General features: G+C 42.4%; 1 protein-coding gene across 1 annotated transcript in view; it reads right to left on the bottom strand.

The window, feature by feature from the left end:
• Window positions 1-22,384, bottom strand: part of LOC142442125 (putative small intestine urate exporter) — a 41,543-nt gene extending 19,159 nt beyond the window's left edge. The window contains exons 1-2 of the mRNA XM_075543498.1: window positions 22,310-22,384; window positions 15,799-15,922 (exon numbers count right to left, since the gene is read on the bottom strand). Coding sequence (XP_075399613.1) covers window positions 15,799-15,922; window positions 22,310-22,384 — 199 coding nt within the window. The remainder of the gene's footprint in view (window positions 1-15,798; window positions 15,923-22,309) is intronic.
• Between the last annotated feature and the right edge of the window lie 1,655 nt (window positions 22,385-24,039).

Consider the following 24,039-nt stretch of genomic DNA (forward strand, 5'->3'; position numbering starts at 1 on the left):
GACCCAAAGCCCACCTGTAGGCAACTGGACATCCCCTTACAGAAGGGTCATGGGGAGGAGGCGAGCCAGTCAGGGTGCAGTATAACAACAATGAAACATACAACTTTCTTCTAGTTCTTAAATGCTTCCCCCCCCCCGCAACTATCATGACCCCAATTCAACCTTACAAATCCAGCTAGACCAGAGCATGTACACAGGTACAGATAAGAGATGGAAACACAAGGAATCCAGGGCAGATAAACCCCTCAGGACCAATATTGAGAGTATCCATACCAGGAGGGGAAGGGAAAGGTGGGAGGAGAAGGATAATGGAACACAATGATCTACATATAACCTCCTCCCAGGGGTATGGACAACAAAAAGTGGGTGACAGGAGACATTGATCATTATAAGACATGAAAAAAAGTAATAATTTATAAATTATCAAGAGTCCATGAGGAAGGGAAAGTGAGGGAGGGAGGGGGAAAATGAGGAGCTGATACCAAGGGCTCAAGAAGGAAGAAAATGTTTTGAGAATGAGGATGGCAACAAATGTACAAATGTGCTTGACACAATGGATGGATGGATGGATTGTGATAAGAGTCGTATGAGTCCCCAATAAAATTATTTTATTTAAAAAAAATTATAGCCCACCTGCTGCTATTGACTGTTAAAAAAGGGAACACAAATATTGCGTGTAAGCTAAAATGAGCTAAGCACTCTCCAAACACCCTTTGCTTTCTTAGCTCGACTTTTCTCTTTCTCTCTTCCACTTGAAGTTGCTTTTAATTGGTTTGATCATTTCTAGAACACGGACCCAAACTTGATGTCCAAATGTGGGGACCTTGCTCCGTGGCTATCTCCTGAGTGTCCAGACCTGGAACAGACAGTGACAGAGATGGTATGGTATGGCCCTTCTCAGCTGATTCAGGATGTCTCTCATTCCTTGCCTCGTGTCTGTCTGGAAACAGAAGATGGCTGCATGATGTATGAGTTGAAGAAGAAAACAAAAAGATAGATTCAGATCAAGTGCAGGCATCAGCTCCCAGAGTGTGAATCCTCTGTAAAAGCTAGTAGGATGTGGGATGTTTTTCCAAGAAAAGATTTGTTAGGTTCTGTGCGGATGTCCAGTGGTGATCCAAGTTCCCATGAGGGGACTAAAAAATCTGGCTTAGCAATTTCCTTTGCCTTGTACAATGCTTTTCTGATTTTCTAGTATGTAATCTCCACCAAGGATATGGTGACGTTCACAGTTCTTGCTCTAAAACCGATCCTTTCTTGGAATCTCCTTGTATACTTCATTTCCCTCTAACTAGTTTGAGCTAATATGTCTCTTTGTCCTCCTGTGGTGTCTTTCGTGTGTCGTTGCTTGGATGCTGGAAGCTATGACACTGGTATTCCAAATGCCAGCAAGGGTCATCTGAACCGAACAGGTCTCAGAGGAGCTTCGAGACTAAAAACAGTCTACAAAGAAGGAAACTGGCTGCCCACTTCAGAGGAAAAGTCTTGGAAGAAGTACCACCCACATTGTCCTGGGAAGCAAGGATGAGGAGACTGTGACTTGTGTACTTTGGTTGCCCAAAGGACATGACTGTCAAGAGAGACCAGTCCCTGGAGAAAGACATCCTGCTCCGTCAAGCAGAGGGACAGCAAAAGAGAAGACTTTCATTGAGCTGGAGGGACACAGTGGCTGCAACAGTAAGCTCATGCAGAGGAACAACCATGAAGATGGCCCGGGCCAGGGTAGTGTCTCCTTCAGTTGTGCATAGGAGCTCTACGGGTCAGAACCGACTGGATGGCAGCTAACAACAACGACAACAACATATAGGCATAGTGTCCAAGAATAGGCCAATAAAGAGCAAATCGTGGCAGACGTTCACCTTATTGACAGAAGGGTTGGCAGCCGATCACAGGGAACTAAGAAGCTTCTTACCAAGGTTGGAGGGCAAGCGTCTTATGACAGGTGAAGCGGAAAACAGTGCCGCCAACTGGCAGGAAGGTTTATACCCCGTGCAGCCTGGGAACTGTGGCAAGGAAGATTCCAGAGACGAGCTCACTGAGCGCATTCTAGAAAATTGATCCTGCTTTGGGACGAGGGAACCCTTGAGGAAAGAAAGCAAACCGTAATGCGTTAACAAGATGTAGGCGCATTACGAATTCACTGATGGGTCAGGGGCTTTTAACACACATTTGCAATTAGATTTGTCTTCTACTAGCACCTATACATGGGATAAGAACATGCATGTAGACGTTTTCGTGACTCCTTAAATTTATTCATTTAAAAACCGAGTCCCCTCTATGTTTATGTTAGGTGGTATTTTGTAAGCTTGAGGTTTTTCATTTTTATTTTCAAGTTTCAGGTGTTTATTACTCAGTGTAAACCCCCAAACCAATATGATCTCATGCATTTAAGGAATAACGAGATCCTAGTTCCGGGGGACAATTGTGGGGCTGAATTCTGGAAGACCTTCATTCTAAGCAGTTGTGTGGGAAAACCTTTCATTTAGAAGTCAGGAAGGACTTTCTTTCTTCAGTTTGCTGTAGCCTGTGCTCACTGCGAAGAACGTATATCGCTCACCGTTTATTCCATGTTCTGCCTTGTTCTTTCTGTCTCAAGGGACATCGGGATTAACCAATGACAGAAGGATGCCATACAGCTGCTCTAGCACCTCTGGCTCCAATAACTGCGTAGAGAGGCATCAAACCCGGTGCTTCTGGGCCTGACTGGGGACCTGGGGCAGCATGTTTGTGTCTATAACCTCGGTCCTGAAGGCGGTAACAAATCTGGCAGGCCCGGGAGCCAGGATTCTGCCTACGCTTGAGTGTTAATGTGAATGTAGTTTTTGGTTGCACTTTGGCCTGCGTATATTAATTTTTGCTGCCAAGGATACGCTAGGTCTTATTTTCAGGGGATGTCTTATTTTTCCATGAAGAAGAATATGGTACACATTTATTGCTTATTGTTTTATTAAAAGAGACCTCGCACTTCCTGTTTGCTCTGGCTGTGCTGCAGCCAACAGTAAGCTGCGCGGCAGCGCCCACAGTCCAGAGTTACAGTAGCTTCAGGGGGTCTTATTTTTCGGAGAGCTCTTATTTTTGGGGAGGTCTTACTTTGGGGAGGATGCCTTATATTTCAGTGAGAGGCAAAACTGTAAGTAAGTGTTATTTTGGGGGGATGTCTTACTTTCAGGGAAACAGGGATAGTTTAATTAAAACCTTATAAAGGAAACTCACCTGATTTGGTTTAACGACAACTGAGTGGTTGTGAGTGAAATAGTCTTGAAATACAATGAGGTTGAGAGCCTCCCTAATGTCCATGAAACATAGACACCCCCTCCAAATGGGTGTCTTAAAAAACACCACCTCAGCTGGGGTCAGTTTTTCAAGATCTGGGGAGAGGGAGAAGGCCATTCAGTTGTTGCCATACGACGTTGTGTTAAGGTCACCCTAATCCAACAGACATTCCCACCAGACTGATAAGGAAACCTTACTGGAAATTCAGTCACCTTGTCTCAAATATGTCTCAGAGAAGGCAATTACATCTCTGTTGGGAGGGACATGAGGAAGAGCAACCTCCCAATGAACACAACCTGAGTGAAGGTGAGAAGTCTAGAAAGGGGGGAAGGGCCACATGGTCTTAGAAGAAGCTGACGCCAAAGCTATAGCATTGTCTTGAGTCCTACTGATCCCCCCCACCGGACTCCCAGGCCTGAGGAAAAGTACCCCTGAATCTGGTTATACCCTGCTAGTCCCTAGAGATTGTGGGTGCCAGCTAGAGTCATCCACAGCTCAGAGTCCTACCTTCTCAAGGTCTATTGAGGCCTACAGTCTCAAAAGGGGGGATTGTGAGTTATGAGCAAGACTGCAGCCATTTTAATTCAGAGTCCGTCCTATTTACATATAATCCGTTTTGCTGAGTGTTTCGTGTATTTTATCATTGCATGCATTGGCTGCTTCCCAATACGTCAAACAAGAGTTTGGAACATTAATTAATATTTGAATCCTGTTTGGGGTCATTTTGATACCTCCACAGTTTCTGTATAAGATTGATAAGGAGCTGACACAAAATTTACAAAAACTAGAGCTGAGTCAGCAGGACAACCCTACTAATAGCAAAAGAAAAGAAATTATAAAAATCAGGGCTGAGATTCAGGAGAGGGAAAATAAAAAAACTATGGAAAAAATTAATATCGCTAAAAGTTGGTTCTTTGAAAAGATAAACAGGATCGATAGACCATTGGCAAACCTAACCAAAGAAAGGAGGGAACAAATCTCAATAGCAAGAATAAGGGATGAAAGAGGGGTCATTACAACAGACCCTAATGAAATCAAAAGGATAGTTACACAATACTATGAAGGATTGTACTCCAGTGAATTCAACAATTTGGAAGACATGGACAAATTCCTGGAAAAACAATCCCTCCCTAGACTATCCTCGGTGGACATCAAGAATCTCAACAGACCCATCGCGATAGAAGAAATAGAAAAGGTTATCAAGGGATTACCAACAAAAAAATCCCCTGGACCAGATGGATACACTGGAGAATTCTACCAAGCATTCAGGGAAGAACTAATACCAATCCTACATAAACTTTTCCAGAACATAGAAAAAGATGGCAAACTCCCAAACTCCTTCTATGAAGCTAGTATAACTCTGATACCCAAACCGGGCAAGGATCCCACAAGAATCGAGAACTACAGACCGATATCCCTAATGAACATTGATGCAAAAATCCTTAACAAAATACTAGCCAACAGAATACAAAAGTATATAAAACAAATAATTCACCATGACCAAGTGGGATTCATACCAGGGATGCAGGGATGGTTCAACATACGAAAGACCATTAGTATTATTCATCACATTGACATGAAAAAGTATAAGAATCACATGATAATATCAATAGACGCAGAAAAAGCATTCGACAACATACAACACCAATTCCTGTTTAAGACACTAGCGAAGATAGGAATGGAAGGAAAGTTCCTCAAGACAATACAAGCTATATATGAAAAACCAACAGCCAAAGTCGTAGTCAATGGAGAAAAGACTAACACAATCCCACTGAAAAAGGGGACCAGACAAGGATGCCCCTTGTCTCCACTCCTATTTAATATCGTGCTGGAGGTTTTAGCTAACAGCATAAGGCAAAGAAGTGACATCAAAGGTATTCATCTGGGGAAGGAAGAGGTGAAACTATCGTTATTTGCAGATGATATGATTTTATATATGGAAAATCCCAAAAGTTCCACAAGGGGAGTACTGGAAGCAATAGAAGAGTTTGGCAGAGTGGCAGGATACAAGATCAACAAACAGAAGTCCATCGGACTGTTATACACATCAGATAAGACCACAGAAGAAGAGATCAAAAAGGTGGTACCCTTCACAATAGCCAAACACAAACTGAAATATCTAGGGATACACTTGACTGAAAAAACAAAAGATCTATATAGGGAAAACTATAGAACACTATTACAAGAAACCAAGAGCGACCTCAACAAATGGAAGAATATTCCATGCTCTTGGATTGGGAGACTTAATATAGTTAAGATGTCAGTTCTGCCAAAGGCACTATATAAGTTTAATGCTATCCCGATACAATTACCATCATCTTTCTTCAAAGAAATGGAAAAACTGATTACCAACTTCATATGGAGAGGGAAGAAACCCAGAATTAGCAGAGAACTCCTCAAGAAGAAGGACACCGTGGGAGGGCTTGCTTTACCTGACTTTGGCACATACTATACAGCCACAGTTCTCAAAACTGCATGGTATTGGTACAATGACAGATACTCAGACCAATGGAAAAGAACTGAAAACCCAGAAATAAAAGCATCAGCATACACACAGCTGATCTTTGACAAGGGCCCCAAAAAGATCAAATGGGAAGCAGATGCCCTCTTTAACAAGTGGTGCTGGAAAAAATGGATATCAACATGCAGAAAAATGAAGCAAGACCCTTATCTCACTCCATGCACAAGAATAAACTCAAGGTGGATCACAGACCTTGAAGTTAAACCCCAAACTATTAGGGCCATCAATGAGGGAATTGGGACCAACTTGAGAACTTTGGCGCAGGGAATACACAGGCTATCAGAAATAGGGAAGGACACAAAAACAGAAGAGGCACAAATCGACAAATGGGATATACTGAAGATAAAACACTTGTGTACATCTAAAGAATTCACCAAGAGAGTAATAAGAGAGTCCACAGACTGGGAAAACATCTTTAGCAATGACACATCAGACAAAGGCCTTATTACTAAAATCTACAGTACTCTGCTAGCTTCCAAAAAGAAAAAAACCAATAGCCCACTTGAAAGGTGGGCAAAGGACTTGAACAGAAGTTTCACAGGGGCAGAAATCCGAATGGCCAACAAACATATGAGAAAATGTTCCCGATCTTTAGCCATAAGAGAAATGCAAATTAAAACAACAATGAGGTACCACCTGACACCCTCAAAGGTAGCCCAATTCAAAAAATCAGAAAGCAACAAGTGTTGGAGGGGCTGTGGGGAGACAGGAACTCTCATCCACTGCTGGTGGGACTGTAAGTACGTACAGCCACTATGGAAATCAATCTGGCGATACCTAAAACAGATGGAAATAGAGTTACCATATGACCCAGCAATCCCCCTACTGGGCATATACCCAGAAGAGGCAAGAAACAAACCAAGACCAGACATCTGTGCTCCAATGTTCATTGCGGCACAGTTCACAATTGCAAGGAGTTGGAAGCAACCCAAATTTCCATCAACTGACGATTGGATTAAAAAACTGTGGTATATACATACAATGGAATACTACGCATCACTAAAAAGCAGTGATGAACGTATGAGGCACATAGCGGCATGGGAAGAACTGGAGGAAATCATGCTAAGCGAAGTAAGTCAGGCACAAAAGGACAAGTACAACATGAGTCCGCTGAGGTAAGAATTTAAAAAAAATTTTTTTTAAAGCAAAAGTGGCATAGGGAAAAAAGCTACTGTATACAAACATTTTAGGGGTGAAGACGGTGTAGTATGGAAGAGACCAGACCAAAACCAGGGATGTACATGGTAGACAATGGTGGAGGAGGTGGGGAAAGGAAAACAAAAGGATGAATACAAGGAAGAAAAGGGTAGTGGGGTCATGGGGCATTAATCCACCCAAGGGGAGGGTATTGTTTATATCTCCACAGGGAAAGTGGGACCAGACTTCAACCCAGTGTCGCAAGGTGTGAATGCAATATCCCGGCGTGGAGGAGGGAACCGGTGGAGAGGTCTGGGAGGCTGGCCCCAGCACCATAAATTAAGTGGATTCCTGCCCCTCCCCCAAAAAGAATTTGTTCCAAAGGACGACATTGACTCTGCAGCTATGGGAGATGGACATATTTGATCAGAGCACACGGGAGCAGATGAAGGGGCAGGAGGAGAGAGTGGAGCACAGCCTGGCCCACCAGGCCGTGATGATGATGTTCCTGAGTAGAGCAGCCAGTCCACAGAGAGAACAACATGGCTGGCCCTACTATGAGACATGATGCCCCTCAGTGACTAAGGGCGATACAGGGGACAGCACCGGAGACACAGTGTGGGAATTGCACCTGACCTGATCCCACCACACCGAGGCAAATCACTGGGGGAGTGCAGCGGAACAGCAAGGGAATGGAGTGGCAAGGTCCCCAGGGAATGCTGAAAGTGGACTTTGGGGCCAGGGCGTGGTGCCCCAACAGACTGGACTGGAAAATGCTCCTAAGGGCCAGCAAACGATCCCTGAACTAACTACAAGCTTTTCTCTTGTGAACTGTTTTGTTCTGTTCTTTTTCAGTGGTTTGTTTTGGTTGTTTTGTTGTCTGGTTGTATACTGTTGCTTTGTTTTCCTCTGTCTAGTTTTCGTGCATGTTAGTGACTCCACAGGTCTGTCTGAATAGGACAGGCTGGATGAACTATCTGGATGAAAAACAACGGGACCGACAGTTCCGGGGGGACTTGGGGTGGGGGGTAGGGGGGTAAGGAAGTGGTGTTAACAAACCCAGGGACAAGGGAAAAACATGGGACCCCAAATGGTAGAGAAGGGGCAGTGGCAGGCCTGGTGGGAAATGATCAAGGGTAAGGTTGCTTAGAGAAGAGGTATACTCTAGCCCAGGTGGCGATGAAGCATGGTAGTAGGGCAGGAGGAAGGTCAAGGGAGATGGAGGAAAGAGCTAGGAGTCAAAGGGCATTCATGGAGGTCTAGACAAAGACATGTACATGCAAATATATATAGGAGGATGGGGAAATAGATCTATGTGTCTATATTTATAGGTCAAGTATTAAGGTGGCGGAAGGACCTTGGGCCTCTACTCAAACACTCCCTCAATGCATGAATACCTTCTTTTATTAAATTGGAACTCTATGATGCTCACTCTCCCAACACAACGGCTGGAGCCAAAGTGGGTGAACAAGTAAATGTGGTGAAGAAAGCTGATGGTGCCCGGCTATCAAAAGAGATAGTGACCGGGGTCTTAAAGGCTTGAAGATAAACAAGCGGCCATCTAGCTCAGAAGCAACAAAGTCCACATGGAAGAACACACCAGCCTGTGTGATCGAGTGGTCCCAAAGGGATCAGTTACCAGGCATCAAAGAACAAAAAATCATATCATTGACTGCACACCTCCATGATAGGATCGCTGAAGACAAATGGGTGCATAAGCAAATGTGGTGAAGAAAGCTGATGGTGCCCGGCTATCAAAAGAGATAGTGTCTGGGGTCTTAAAGGCTTGAAGGTGAACAAGCGGCCATCTAGCTCAGAAGCAAATAAGCCCACATGGAAGAAGCACACCGGCCAGTGCGATCACGAGGTGCCCAAGGGACCAGGTATAAGGCATCATGCAAAAAAAAAAAGATATAAGTGTGTGTATGTGTATATATGTGTATATGTATGTGTATATATGTATATATATATCATATTAAATGAAGGGGGAAGTGCAGAGTGGAGACCCAAGGCCCAAGTGTCGGCCAATGGAGATCCCCTCATAGAGGGGTTTAGGAGAGGAGATGGGTTAATTAGGGTGTGAGGTAGTATCGATGAAGAACACAGCTTTCCCCCAGATCCTGGATGCTTCCTCCCCCCAACTACCATGATCCGAATTCTACCTTGCAGGGCTGGATAGGACAGAGGCTGTACACTGGTACATATGAGGGTTGGAGGTACAGGGAATCCAGGGTGGATGATACCTTCAGGACCAAGGGTGTGAGGGACGATGCTGGGAGAGTGGAGGGTGAGTGGGTTGGAAAGGGGGAACTGATTACAAGGATCCACATGTGACCTCTTCCCTGGGAGAGGGACAGCAGGGAAGGGGGGAAGGGAGACTCCGGATAGGGCAAGATATGACAAAATAACGAGGTATAAATTACCAAGGGCATGAGGGAGGGGGGAATGGGGAGGGAGGGGGGCGGAAAAAGAGGACCTGATGCAAGGGGCTTAAGTGGAGAGCAAATGCCTTGAGAATGATTGGGGCAGGGAATGTATGGATGTGCTTTATACAATTGATGTATGTATATGTATGGATTGTGGTAAGAGTTGTTTGAGTCCCTAATAAAATGTAAAAGAAGAAAAGAGAAAAAAATGATTAGGGCAAAGACTGTACAGATGTGCTTTATACAATTGATGTATGTATATGTATGAACTGTGAAAAGAATTGTATCAGCCCCAATAAATTGTTAAAATTAAAAAGAAAAGATTGATAAGGAGTTGTCGTCTGGGGAAAAATGTCATAATCATGGATTCTACAATTCTTGTCGTGTACGCCATGTTTAGGGCTACTTGTGACCTGTCATGTATGCTAAGAATTATGGCCCACCTGTGAGCATCACAAGGAAGTCTGCTGGCACTGCTGGGTCAGCCCCAGACTGCTAGGTACAAGGTCAATGGGCCAAAGCCCCAGGTGCTCTGTGGAAGAAAGAGATGCCTATCTGCTCCCTTCAGTATTTATAGACTCAGAAACCCTGCAGACGGTCACTATGAGTTAGAACTGACTCGATGGCAGTGGATTTTGCTGGGATGAACGCATTATACAATTTATATTGTTAGGAGAAATAGTATGAATGTTGCTTGCAAACTGAGATGAGCCCATCAAAACCAAATAAATCGATAGGTAGATAAACAACTCACTACCATCGAGTAAATCCTGACTCATAATAACCCAGTAGGGCAAAATAGAGCTGCCGCTTTGGATTGCCAAGGCTGTACATCTGTATAGGAACAGAAAGCCTGAGGCTGGTGGTTTCGAACAGCGAGCCTTGTGGTTAGGAGCTCAAGATGTAACGAGATAGATTGGCACGGTGGCTGCAACAGTGAGTTCAAGCACAGGAACATTTGTGAGGATGGACCGGGCAGTGTTTCTTTCTGTTGTGCAGCGGGTTGCTATAGGTCAGAACTGACTCAATGACACCTAACAGCACCACCGCCACTACCACCTCCACCAGGTCTCTGAAACGAGTCAAGCAACCACCAAACAACAATTGTTGCTCTTAGATGCTCCGTTAGTTTGGCTTCCTAATAAATGGTTTTTCTTTTTCTCTGCTCCACTTAAAGGGGTTATTAATTGGCTCTATTGTTTCAGGGCATGGTCCTCATATTTGAGGTAACAATCCCTGATTTTGGAAAAATTTATAACATCGTATTTAGTCATCCTCTCTCCAGTTTCACAGACGTTTCTGGTCTTTAATGATCATTTTGAGCAGGATCGGTCAGCTATTTTATTAACTGTACTCAGTTGACCTTCATGATGTTTGTCTCTGATTAGATCATTAAGCTTCACATTATATTCAGAGTGTTGTGGTCTTAGGAGGAAGACCGGGAGTCAAAATGCCAGTTGGGTTCATGTTTGACTGATGTCTTCACTGTAATGTGATTTGTCCCATGCCCACCCCGCCTTCATACATCTTATGGTGGGAGAGGGTTGTTTTTGCTATTGTTAAATAATAGGGAGTACACGCTGACTCATAGAAAAACTATCGCAACAGAACAAAACACCGCCATTCTCACAACTGTTGTTGGTTGTGCCCATTATAGGGTAGCTATGGTATGTATATAACGCACTGCAGTTGAGTTCATGTCTATTCCTGCGGATAAATATATACATTATTTGAAATTCTGGTGTGGGCTATATTGGCCTTTTCTACTCCTAAAAATGCCGCAGAATCCATCAGGACACAACTTTGTTCGTTTTTGTCTTGTTTTTTAATTAATCATTTTATTGGTGGGGCTCTTATAATAATCTATCCTCATTCAATAGTAATAAGCAACATTTCCAAAGCAATTTCATTCTACTTGAGCCCTTGGTATCAACTCCTCTTTTTTTCCCCAGCTTCTCCCTGCTCCCACCCTCGGGAATCCTTGATCAATTATATATTATTATTGTTATTTCATGTCCGTTGTCTCCCTTTACCCACCTTTCTGTTACTCATCCCCCTGAGGGAGGGGTGCTAATATCCAATCTTGTGATGGTTTCCCCCTTTCTCCTCTCCCTCTGCCCAACTTTCTTAGTTTTAAGGGATAATGGTTTGATAACTTTCTCAGTTTCTCAATTTTTAACATGTTTAAGTCATGCACTATTTTATTTTTATTAGCTTATATTTTAACATTCTACTTTCCTACAGAATCAATATATTTATCTATATTTCCCTAATGATTTATGCATATTATAATTATGTCTTCCCATGATTCCCATCTTTCTTATGATTACTTGTTGTATTTAATTTTTTTTCTGGCTGATTAACCTCAGCATTGGATTAGTATGTACCTGCCCTATATATCATCTTATGGTTGCGAATGGCATCTTCTTTAAAGAACCAGCTTTGGGCTACATATATTGAAATGTCAATTTCATCATGGTTTGAGCTCCTATTATTTTCTGCACCTACGTTATTAATTCCATTTTTCTACATGAGGCTCTGTTACTGTTCGCTATTGAAGGCAGCCTCTGATTCACAGCAACCTCATGTACCATGGTACAAAGGGCTGCCTGCAGTACCCTAAGCTCATTGCATAGGGTAATCCATACTCTCATGCAGTATACTATACTGTACACAGCAAAATGTCATACATAGATATTTTCCATATTACTTATTTTGAGAGAGAGAGAGGGTGAGATTTAGGATGGGATGATTTGAGGAGTAATATAGTTCAATAGACTTTTAGGTCCTATTTGGGAAAGGATGAAATCTTAGCAATATAAGAAGAAAACCTTTTTTGTAATAGATGAGGAAACTGACTAATGAAATAGTATTTATTCCGGGTCAAACAATGGCTAATTGTAGGATGAGTGTCAGCATGCGTGTCTGTTTATTTCTTTTGTGTGGAAGAGACTAGGATGGCCAAGCACTGAAGCCACCTAAAGACACAATCATTTTCTAGCAGACATAGCATCTAAAATACTGAGTCTTACAAAAGCAGAGCATTTTAATTAGCATGTTACTTTAACAGTAAATTACCTTATAAGACAATGGATGACTCGTACACTTTCAGGCTACAGTAAGTTTACAGTGAAATGAATGTTCCACGGTTTTCCTGGTTACATATTGAAGAAAAGCACTAATTTGTGATAGAGATGAGAGGAGGGAAGAAAAAGTGACTTGTATGACATAGAGTAAAGAAGAAGCTAGTTGCTTTTGAGGCAGGTCTATATCTAAGAAAGAAAAAAAATGTATGGGATGTGCCCCTCAACTTAGAATTAGAAAAGCTAAGGCTGGTTTACATCTTTCTATTTCTTACACGCTCTGATTATTTTTCTCCAGCCATTAATAACATGCTGTGGTTCTTGTTGGCATTGTCAAGTGGGCTCCCACTTCTCGAAGCCTATGTACAACAGAATGAAACACAGTCTGGTTTGGGTGCCATCCCCACAATGATTGCTATGGTTTAGTCCATTGTTGCAGCCATTGGGTCAGTCTTTCTCATTGAGCATCTTCCTCTTGATCCCTGACCTTCTATTTTACCAAGAATGATATCCTTGTTCAGGGAAGCAAGTTCACTGTCATTGACTCAATGATGACACATAGGGACCCTATAGGGCCAAAGCGTAACTGCCCCCTGTGAGTTTCCAAGACTGTAACTGTTTACAGGAGTAGAAAGCCCCATCTTTCTCCTATTCAGGGACTGGTTCCTGTTAATAAGTATAGGAGAGTAATATTATCAATTTCACCTGTGCGGAAAGATCTCTCTCTCTCTCTCTCTCTCTCTCTCTCTCTCTCTCATCTCTCATTTCTTCTCTTCTCTTCTCTTCTCTTCTCTTCTCTTCTCTTCTCTCTCTCTCTCTCTCTCTCTCTCTCTCTCTCTCTCTCTCTCTCCCCGACCTCTCTCTCTCTCTCTCTTTCACACACACACACACACACACACACACACACACACACACACACGCCTTAATGGCCCACAGAAGGGTGGGGGAAGAAGACATAAAGCAATGGGGCAAAAGGCCACTAATCCACCCAAAAGGAGGATATTGTTTATATCTCTACAGGAAAATGAGAGAGAGAATAGATCTCATTCTAGTGCACCATGCTCGATCATGGGAAAGACTGCAGAGTCAGCCTTAGCACAAAACAGGACATCCCCTTCCTAGATGACAGCACTACAGAGGACAGCACTGAAGATGCAGTTCAGGAAGTGCAGCTGGCCTCACCCGCCCTCATGGGGGCAAACCAAGAAAGGGACGCAACAGTCCAGTAATGGGAGCCACCAAGTCCCTGAGAAAACTCCATTGCAGACTTCTGACTGGAGACTGGAGCAGTAGGGTGGGGGTGGGAGACGGGGGTGATGTTAGCACTTGGAACTTCATCTGAACTGGTTGGAAGAGATTCACAAGGGGGCCACACAGAAAGTCTAAACGGTGTAATGGGGTTGCGGGGTGGGGCACTAGACCGCTCCATCCTTGACAGCAGGAACAATGGGTCTTGTAGAAGGCGCACCCCTTAGACATGAACCCTAAGGACTAAAAGGGTCTGTGTGCTCTTAGGTAAGTGGGTCTTGGGAAAGAGATCCCTGAAGGAAAGGGGGACTGGACTGATGGATTACAACAGGGTTTGCTCGCTATTTAACAGAGGGACATTCATCAACTCTGGCTAAGGACAACAGCTAGACTGGGAACCACTTGCATGCTCTCTCTCTCTCTTTTCTTTTTTCTTTTAGTGTCTATATATATAAGACAGGCAGGTAAGCAATCCCAAGGAGACAGCAACTGGACTGAAGGTAGTGGGAGAGATGGAAAGGACATGAGAGAAGAAGAGGTGGGGGAGGGGAGTGAGAAGCCAATAACGACAGGGACAGGGGAATAGTAAGGTATATAAAATCAATGGGGAGAAGGGTGTAACATTCTGGATTGTGTTTGATCGATTGAACTGTATCTGAGAGGAATACTTGAGAGGTGAACAATACGTAAACACAGTAGTGGGGCAGGAGGAAAGAATAATAAAGAATAAGAATAACAAAAAGAATGATAAAAAAGAGGACAGAACTAGAAATTAATAATCATATATATTGTTATAAATATAGAAAAATATATATAAAGATAAGTGTATTAGTTGATACCTCATATAATATGGAAGTGTCATTAGTTGACACTTCCATATTATATATATGGAAGCAGATGGACTTTGGGTTTCTACTTAAATCATACCTCAGTATAAGAACGGTTTGTTCTAATAATTCAGCAATGTATGATACTCAACCTTCCTGACACGATTGCTAAAGACAAAATAGGTGCATAAGTAAATGTGGTGAAGAAAGCTGATGGTGCCCAGATATCAAAAGATATAGCGCCTGGATCTTAAAGACCTGTAGTTAAACAAGCGGCCATCTAGCAGGAAAGTAACAAAGCCCACATGGAAGAAGCACACAACCCTGTGTGATCATGAGGTGTCAACGGGCAAAGTATCAGAAGTTCAATAACAAGCAATAAAATATAAAAAGTGTAGACATGAAAAAGTGTAGATAAAGTGGAGACCCAAAACCAACCTAAAAGATAATTAGACAGTCCCTCACCGAAGGCCATAAGAGAGGAAAGATATATCTGGGGTGCAGTGTAGCACCGATGAAACACATAGCTATCTTCTTGTTCTTTAATATTTCCTCCCCTTACTAGTATGGTCCCAGTTTTACCTCATTAAGTTTGTTGGACCTGTGAATATTCATTTGTATAATGAAGGTTGTTCTTGCATGAAATCCCAAATAGATAAACTTGGCAGAAACAGTAATGGGAGCAACAATTCCCTGAGGGTATGAGAAGAGAGTGGTGGAAGGAGGGAAGGGAGAACTGATAACAAAGATGACTGTATAACCCCACTAGAGAAGAACAAATAACATAATTGTAGGGGAATGGATACAGTGGACAGTGTAAGATATGGCAAAAATATTTATAATAATAGCTATTTATAATATAAGAATAGTAGTCCCTGGTGGGTAGGGTGGGGGAGGGAGTGGATAAAAGGGAGCTGATATCAAAGAATTTAAGAAAGATAATGACGGTGGCAGTCATTGTACAATGATGCTTGATCTAATTGAATTACGGGTTGTAATATCTGTAAGCGCTCCCAATACAATGATTTTTAAAAGGAGTATTCTAGCTGTTTGTCCTTCTTGCCGTCTGTGGTATATTCAATAGTCTTCACTAACACCATAAACGTAATGCCTTCCTGCCCTGTATGTCTTCAAGGTTTCGTGTGATAAATAAAATCTCAGTATGCGCGCTTTATAATGATCGAATTGTTGGCTCAGTACTGGCAGCAGAATATTATATGGGGGAGGCCAGAGGGACATCGATGTTAATGTGATCCAGGGCCAAGCCCTGTGCATAATGTTACCTTTTCTGGAGGTTTGTGCTTGAGCCAGGTGTAAATTGCCCTCATTGAAGATGGTTTCTTCTGTGACATTGGCTTCTGCGACAGCAGGCATTCCAGTTCTCTCTTCCCAGGAACGGTCATTTATCTACCAAAATAAAACAACGCAAAAGTAAGAAATACAGGATTTGATATCTCACATGACACGGTCCTGATTCCTTTCTGAAGAATGAATGGGAAATATTCTTGGACTTCAGGAGGCTGGCTTAGTCATCGTAGCTCTTTCACTAACCTATTAGGCAAACTCTGGAAGGTCACAATAACCCTAAGCCTTAGTCTCAATGTCTCTATATGAGGGATCTGGCTTATGCTAAAAGTTATTTTATTAGTGTCATATGCACTGGAGCAACACTTATGCAAGAATAAAGTAAAATAGGAATTAATGACTCATAATATGTGAATCAATAAAGGAAGATGCATATCTTTGTTGAAATAATATGCAACAGCAAAAAAATATACATTGCATCTGTCTATAGAGAAATGAAGAAGCTCCGGATGCAGAGAGGTTGCATGTTAGGCTTCTCACCACAAAGCTAGCAGTTTGAAAGCCCCAGCTGATCTGTGGAAGAAAGACCAGTTTGCTAATCCTGTAGAGTTATCATCCTGGAAATCCACAGGTCTACTCCATCCTCTAGGGTCACCTAGGAGTCCGCATGGACTTGATGACAGTGAACTCGTTTTTTATAAAGTCGTGGAGAGTAAATTATTTTAGGTGAGTTAGATTGATTCAAATCTCACACCTTTTCATTTGATCTCCCTTTTGACCTATTTTAATTTTGTTCGTTTTTAATATTTTCTGCTTACTTTTTGGTTGAAATTTGTCTCTGTTTAATTTCGTTATTGCTGCTGAGGGTTTGGGGGCTTTTGTCTGTATGTTTTTCTATATGGAATCCAGGGTAGGTCAATTATAGAGACAGTAGCTGGACTAGTGGTTTCTTGAGGGGAGGGCAGGTGCCAGAGGAGATTGGAGGGGGAATGGGCAGCTAATAACAATACATACAGGAAATAAGAGAATGTCCTAAAATTGATTGTGGTGATGATTGCACAACTCTTTTTAATATGACTGAGCCATTGAGTGGTATTGTATGTTAATATATGTCAAACATTTTATTTTTAAAAAGTGTGAAGATTGAAAGGTCAGATGAGGTTTTAAAAAGTGAGCTGTAAAAAAAATTACAAGAAAAGAAGTGAAACCTACCTGACCTAATAAAGTATTATGTATTTTTGTGCCCATATATGTTTGTGAGTGCACAAAGGACAATAAAAAGATGCATTAATCTGACAACAATGAGAATAGAAAAGGTAGGCTTGCCAAAAGACAGTTTCACTTTAATATTTAAATGTGCAGTAACGAATACTGCAGTGATTACAAGATGAGTTTAAAACAAAAAATTAACAATCACAAAAACTATGATGAAAATATGGGGAAAGTGGGCATCCCTGACCCTGACAGACACCTTCAGAAATTATGCATGTATGTGTACACATGTGCACTTGTATGTGTACACGTGTGTGTACATGTGTGTGTATGCATGTCTGTGTACGCGTGTGTAAGTGTATATATGCAGAGGTAACTGGATGCCAAAATAAACCTCTCTCTCCGATTTGACCAAATGCATAATATTTGAGAAAAAATGTAGTTTTACTCCCATTCCAAAGTACTAAGAGAATCTACAACATAGGACTGAGAGGAAAAAGTATTGGCCCTGTTCGGGAAGAAATAGGCTGAGAGAATTTCCTTAGATTGATTAGTGCTCTGCTCTACCATCCTCTCATTTGCTTCCAAACGAACAAAACAAAAGAGAGGTGTGCAAACTCTTCTCTCCATTTCAATTCACACAGTTGGAGCTGTCTGCAAAGAGGGCCACTGAGAGAGCTTGGCTGTTGGAGTTGACTGGTATGTCTGTGAGAGGGATGTGTATCGGGGTATGAAGGATGCTGGTAAATGACACTGACCGCTGAATCTGTAAGGAGGCCGTAACCATTAGACTGAGTTTTCAGGGCAGGAAAATGGCCCGCACTACACTCAGAGGTTGTGGTACTTCAAAGAGAGGCAGGTTCAAAGGCTCAAGAACAAAGATCAGCAGGTGCACTGAGAAGCAGGCACAGATGGAGCACTTGGCGGGGCCGTTTTACAGCCTTAGAAAATGCTCCCACTATCATGGGTGTTAAAATAGGATGTACATCTGTGGGTTTCTGTATTGTTCATTGAGGAAGCTTGATGTTCAGTTGGAATTTTATACCTATGATTAATATAATACATATTTTATTCTTAAGACTGATAAATAGCTAGATAGCTAGATAGATAGATGACTAAATAAACAAACAAACAAATAAATAAATAAATAGAGTGCTGCCTGAGAGGACTGTCTAAAAGGATAGTTCAGAAGAGGAATGGACTGCAGGATGACCCATAGTTTAGGGCATCATTTAGGACTGGGTGAGAGGACTTGAACCTCCTATGAAATGGGAGCAAGTGGTGGGTGTTCCCAGTGGGGTCCCTTTTAGAGGGGTTGGAAGTCAGCATCGGACACTGGCCCAGTGCAAACGCAGGCATGCCACATGACAAGCGTCCTAGACAAAAGGTGTTCTCATCTCTCCTCTCGTTCCTTGTCACCAGCCCCACAGGGATCAGAAACCTCCTTTAACAAAGAGGGTTAAGGTGAGACAGGGGCAGGGAACAAGAAGCCTAACCAAAGGCCCTCCCCCTGGCAAGCATACACTGGATGAGGTGAGAAGGTTTGGTTTGAGATAAAGTTTGGAGTTTTTTATATTTCATTAAGCTGGAGCTATTAAATATGAGATTAATTAGAAACTGAAAATACCGGGAAGGCGTTTTACTGTGGAGTATGGCTTCTATTATCATAGAAGCAAACATATAATCGATCCTTATTTTTCAGTCTGAGTGGACCCATTGTATAAGGCCTGCGTATGGACCTACTAAAGTGGGTAAATGTCCAATTAACAGACCAGCTGCTTCATTTACATCATTCAAAGGCACCCCTCTTACACCGTGGAGACCTCTAGTCAACCATGGCATGCAGATATGAACGGAACGCTGAATTACAATCCAGACTGGTGCTCAATGGAGAAATAATGTGGTCTGGTAGCTCAGGGGAGAAATAAGAAAACAAAGAAACTGAGCATTGTGTACACGAGTACATATGATACAAGTTTATGCTTATTTATAATATAGCAATACATATATGGCTTATCTTTCCTGTCCACACCCTAGGACATTTGACAGAATATGAGAAGTGAATGAGTCACGAGAACTAAAGCTAACAGTGTTCAGATGAAAAGTTTACCTCAACTGTTTTACCTACACAGGCTCTTCTAGGGCACCAATGCCTAAGATGGCAGTTCTCAACCTGTGGGTCGCGACCCCTTTGGGGGTCGAACGACCCTTTTACAGGGGTCTCCTGATTCATAACAGTAGCAAATGCCATTATGAAGTAGCAACGAAAATAATTTTATGGTTGGGGGTCACCACAACATAAGGAACTGGATGAAAGGGTGGCGGCATCAGGAAGGTTGAGAACCACTGGCCTGAGAGCTCACTGCTTTCCTCGTTGATTTGGCCAATACTTGTGGATTCTGTGAATGGAAGTGACTGCTACCTTCATTTTTTCTCTTCTGTCAAGGACTGAATAAGCTAGTTCTCCATGAATTCCCCTGTACTTGCAATGCTTATTATTGCCGAAGTGCTCACCAGTCCTTTGGTCTCCAGCAACAATGATTGTGCTGCAGGTAACCTTGGACTTCAGGCAGTGGGCACAGAAAGGACAGCAGGACATCAGGAAACATAAAAAGACGATGAGGTGTAACTTTCAGGAGAGGAACAGTAAGAAAGAAATAAGTAAACATGGCATGTACTGTAAAACAAACAAACAAACAAAAACCTCAGGAGTCACAGACACAGCTACAAAATAAGTAGCATTGTGAGAGAGGGATCACAGCTTCGGTCTCATCTAACCACACTGCCGAGTCAGACTCTGTAAGGTGGGTTCTACTTGCGCTGAGACGTGACTCAGTGAAAGAAGCCGTCTGGGAGAAGAGCACTCCAGGCACAACCGTAGGCCACACGGTTCCCCAGGCGAAGAGCAGTGCTGTGTGTCAAGTGCAGGGTAAGAATTGCAACAATAAAACATATTGCTCGGTTTGCAGAGACCACCCCACTTGGGACCGTGTAACTCAGGAGTGTGGTCCCTAACTTCTAAGGGATAACATGGGAGCCAGGAGACTGCTGAATGGAATTGACTTCAAGACGATCAGCAACAGTGATGTGCGAGAGTGAAGTGTGGCTGGGCTAGGCTGATCATGACAGGAAAAAGCAGGCTCCAGATCTGCTTTGGAGACAAAGTTCAGAAAATGTGAAAACGAGGTGTGTGTGTGTGTGTGTGTGTGTGTGTGTGTGTGTGTGTGTGTAGTGAACGGGGGTGTTTCATAGAACATGCCTAGATGTATGATTAAATAAGTGAATAACGTTGCCTTCTAAGGAAATGGGAGACATTAACAGGGAAAGGATTGGATTTCTAGAGGGAAAGCAAGAGTCGTATATTGGACGTACTGGGTGAGATATGCTAGCTAAAGCCAGGCGGGAAGGCTGCCAAGTAGGCCTGTGTTTGTGAATCTGTAGGTTGGGACAGAGACCATAAGTAGAAATAGTGGAAGTAATTGACTTTATCTAGTGATTTGGAAGCTAGATAAATGAGGAAAACCCAGGAAAGGAAAAGGGGGAAAAAAATGGGGCCAGGTATTCTTTTGTCAATATCTCTTGGCTAGAATCATTCTGCCTGTTCTCTTTGGATGAATGTTGATCCTGGGCCTCTAATTCACTGTACAATGTGACCTTTACTTACGGATTTGTGCGGAACTATTAATAGCTCAGCTGTCCCTTCTATACTACCCACCAAACCTCTTCACTTATGAGAAGCACCTCTAGGTTCTCATTAGCAACTCCTAAACCCCGAAGTCTTTATCTCATCAGCTACCTGTATCTGAAATTGGTTTCGTTTTGCTGTTTCCAAAATTCTTTTGGAAGGGTCTGCTTTGTTTTGATTCATTAAATAATTTACCCCTGATAAAACTTTCTTCCACAATATCCAGCATTTATTTGATAACGTTTTGCCTCAGCATAGATTCAATCAGTGTATTTTTTAAAGATCCCATAAAAGCAAGCGCAACATATGAATCGTAAATGGCAGATTGGCCAGTCTATTTCCCATACTTAGGTCATGTTCCTGCTCACAAGCACACTCTCCACGGTCAGTTTGCCTGCAGATCCTCCTGGTTATTCAGGCTCTCGCTCTGAAGCGATCCTTTTGGAAGCATTTAATTCCCACCGAGTAGAGCTCTTGTTTCCTTTCGGAAAAGGCAATAACCTCTGTTCATTTCCCCTAATTATTTCCAAAGAGCATGCTCTTCCCCATCTCCATAATTCCAAAGGATCCAATTCAGCTGCTCTCAAAGGGAAAAGACAGCCATTCCCACATCTCAGAAGCAGAACAGTGAGGGGAAAGGTGAAGGCTAACCTGAGAGAGGAGTGCAGGGTCCTCAATTCCTTTCAAATAAATGTCTCTTCGGTTTTTACAACTTTTTAATTTCCGGGAGTCAATGATTACCCCAACTCTTTAGACCCAGTGTTAACAAATGGGAGTCTTTTATTGGCTCAACGGTTTAATTTTTAACCGGACTGCTATTGCTTCACTGGTAAACAGATCAAGTTCACTCGCCTCGAGCCCAACTCAGAAGTCACTTAGGTCTTCCCTGAGCTTCTAGTCTGAATCCAGGTCTCCTTAGTACAGGATCCTGGCACCCTGTGCCCCTTGGGTACAGCACGTGCCACTCACGAGCTGTCAGTGTTACTGTCTTCTTCGTGGGATGAGTTTCATCTTTTGCCATGCATCCTCTTTCCACCATTCCCCTTTAATTAAATGGAGTTTTTCACAGAAGGGAAATGAGTGCATTGGGTTGAATGAGGTGTTTGTGGTTTTCTCAATATTGTTATTTACACCAAGATGACTGGGTCCTCTGACTATTACCATCCCTTCATTCTAATCTATTTTCGGAGAAAAGCATTTCAAAAGGTACATGCACAATTGTAGTCTGTTTTCTCCCTTCAAATCTGCTCTTGAACCCACTCCCAAAAGACTTTTGCTCCCACTGTTTAACTAACTCCATGCTTCGCAAAGCTGTCTTTGACCTGGGCACAGGTAAAATCCAATGATCACTTCCCTGACCTTATCTGCTAACAAGTGACCGAGGTAATGATCCCTTGCTTCACGTGACTAGCAGAAACCACTCTAGCTGATTTTTCTCTTGCTTGATTTGTCTTTCTCGCTCTCACTCTTTTTTACTAAATCCGCATAGGTTGCCTGACTGCTAAATGTTAGTGAACCCAGGACTGGGTCTGTGAAATTATTTTCTAGCAAACCTATTCTCCGGGTGATCTCGACTGCTCCCCCTTTCTTACCTGTATTGTTTCTGGCAGTAGACCCTCACTGATCTCTTCTCTGAGCTCCAAGCTGGTCACTCCACCTGTCGTCATCTCTATTAAAGAATCCAACAGATTTTTTTACTCTTTCCACATAACTCCTAAAGCACTCTCTAGGCCACTTCTGCCTCAGGCTTCCCCATCTCAGTTAAACTGGTTACTCCAGTTAATCAAGCCAAGAAGCAAAGAGCCTTGAATACTCAATATTCATTCCAACAGTTTGTTAAGTCAGTTATATCTCAAACCTTTCCCTAGATACCATTATTTTTCACTTCCTTCCTTCTGAACATAATCACCTCTCACATTAGCTGTTAACCATCCCCCCTGTTTCCACGGTCTTTTTCGGTTCATCCCCACATAGCAGAAAGAAGTTTGCAAATATAACTATAATTTATGATTGCTAGATCTAGAAAACTTTCAGAGCTTCCTCAGTGAACTTAGGACAAATTCTAATTCCTTTCTAATTCCTTTCTTATAATCATATAATTATAGTTACATTCAGGTAAAGCTGGAGAAAATGAAACTAAGTCCACGAGAGACCAAATGTGACCTGACTTTTGAGACTGTCTCAAGAACAGATTTGGTACATTGAACACTAATTGCAGAAGACCTCAGGAGCTGTAGAAAGACATCAAGAACATCATTCATTAATAAGACTGGAAAGAAATACAAGGTTAGCGTGGATGTCAGAAGAGACTCTGAAACTTGCTCTCCATCTTTGAGTAGCTAAGGCAAATGAAAAAGATGATGACGTCAAAGGACTAAGAAGAAAACTTCCAAGAGCGGCTTGAGAAGACAAAGTAAAATATGCATGAAATATGAAATATGCATCCTGGAGGCAGGAGCCTATGTCATTAACTGTCAATAGTATAGCTCTTGTCCTTTCTGGTTGAAAGGATCTCCTTCCCATAGCTCTGACCCAGCTTCTTTAAACATCCTGGTTGTTCTGGGTTTTGCCAAGCACATGTCTGTCTTAAGACCATTGTACTGGCTATGTCGCCCCTCTGCTAGAGTAATATTCACCTAGATGTTTATTACTTTCACTAACTCTCTTCCTTCAGTTCTATTTTAGGGTACAAAAAATACTCTAGTGGGATAAACAATCCTGAGGAGAAAACAACTAGACTGATGGTTCCAGGGGAACATGGGAGAGGGGGAGGTGGGGGAAAGGAAATGGGTGTTAACAAACCCAGGGACAAGGGAACAAGAAGTGATCTAAAATCAATGGTGAGGAGGGTGTAGGATACCTTGTAGGGTTTGGTCAAGTGCAATGTAGCTAAGAGAAATTATTGAAACCCAAATGAAGGCTGAACATGATAGTGGGACAAGAGGAAAGTTAAAGGAAATAGAGGAAAGAACTAGGAGGCAGAGGATATTTATAGAAGTCTAAATATAGGCATGTACATATGTAAATATATTTATATATAATGATAGAGAAATAAATCTATGAACATATCTTTATAGGTTTAGTATTAAGGTAGTACACAGAGACAATGGGCCTTTACTCAAGTACTCCCTCAATGCAATAGCACTTTGTTCTAATAACCTGGCATTCTGTGATACTCGCCTTCCCAACACAATTGCTGAAGAAAAAATTGGTGCATAAGCAAATGTGGTGAAGAAAGCTGATGGTGCCCGGCTATCAAAAGATATAGCATCTGGGGTCTTAAAGGCTTGATGGTAAACAAGCGGCCATCTATCTGAGAAGC

Source organism: Tenrec ecaudatus, chromosome 1 (assembly GCF_050624435.1).
Source record: "Tenrec ecaudatus isolate mTenEca1 chromosome 1, mTenEca1.hap1, whole genome shotgun sequence".
In the NCBI taxonomy this organism is placed as follows: domain Eukaryota; kingdom Metazoa; phylum Chordata; class Mammalia; order Afrosoricida; family Tenrecidae; genus Tenrec; species Tenrec ecaudatus.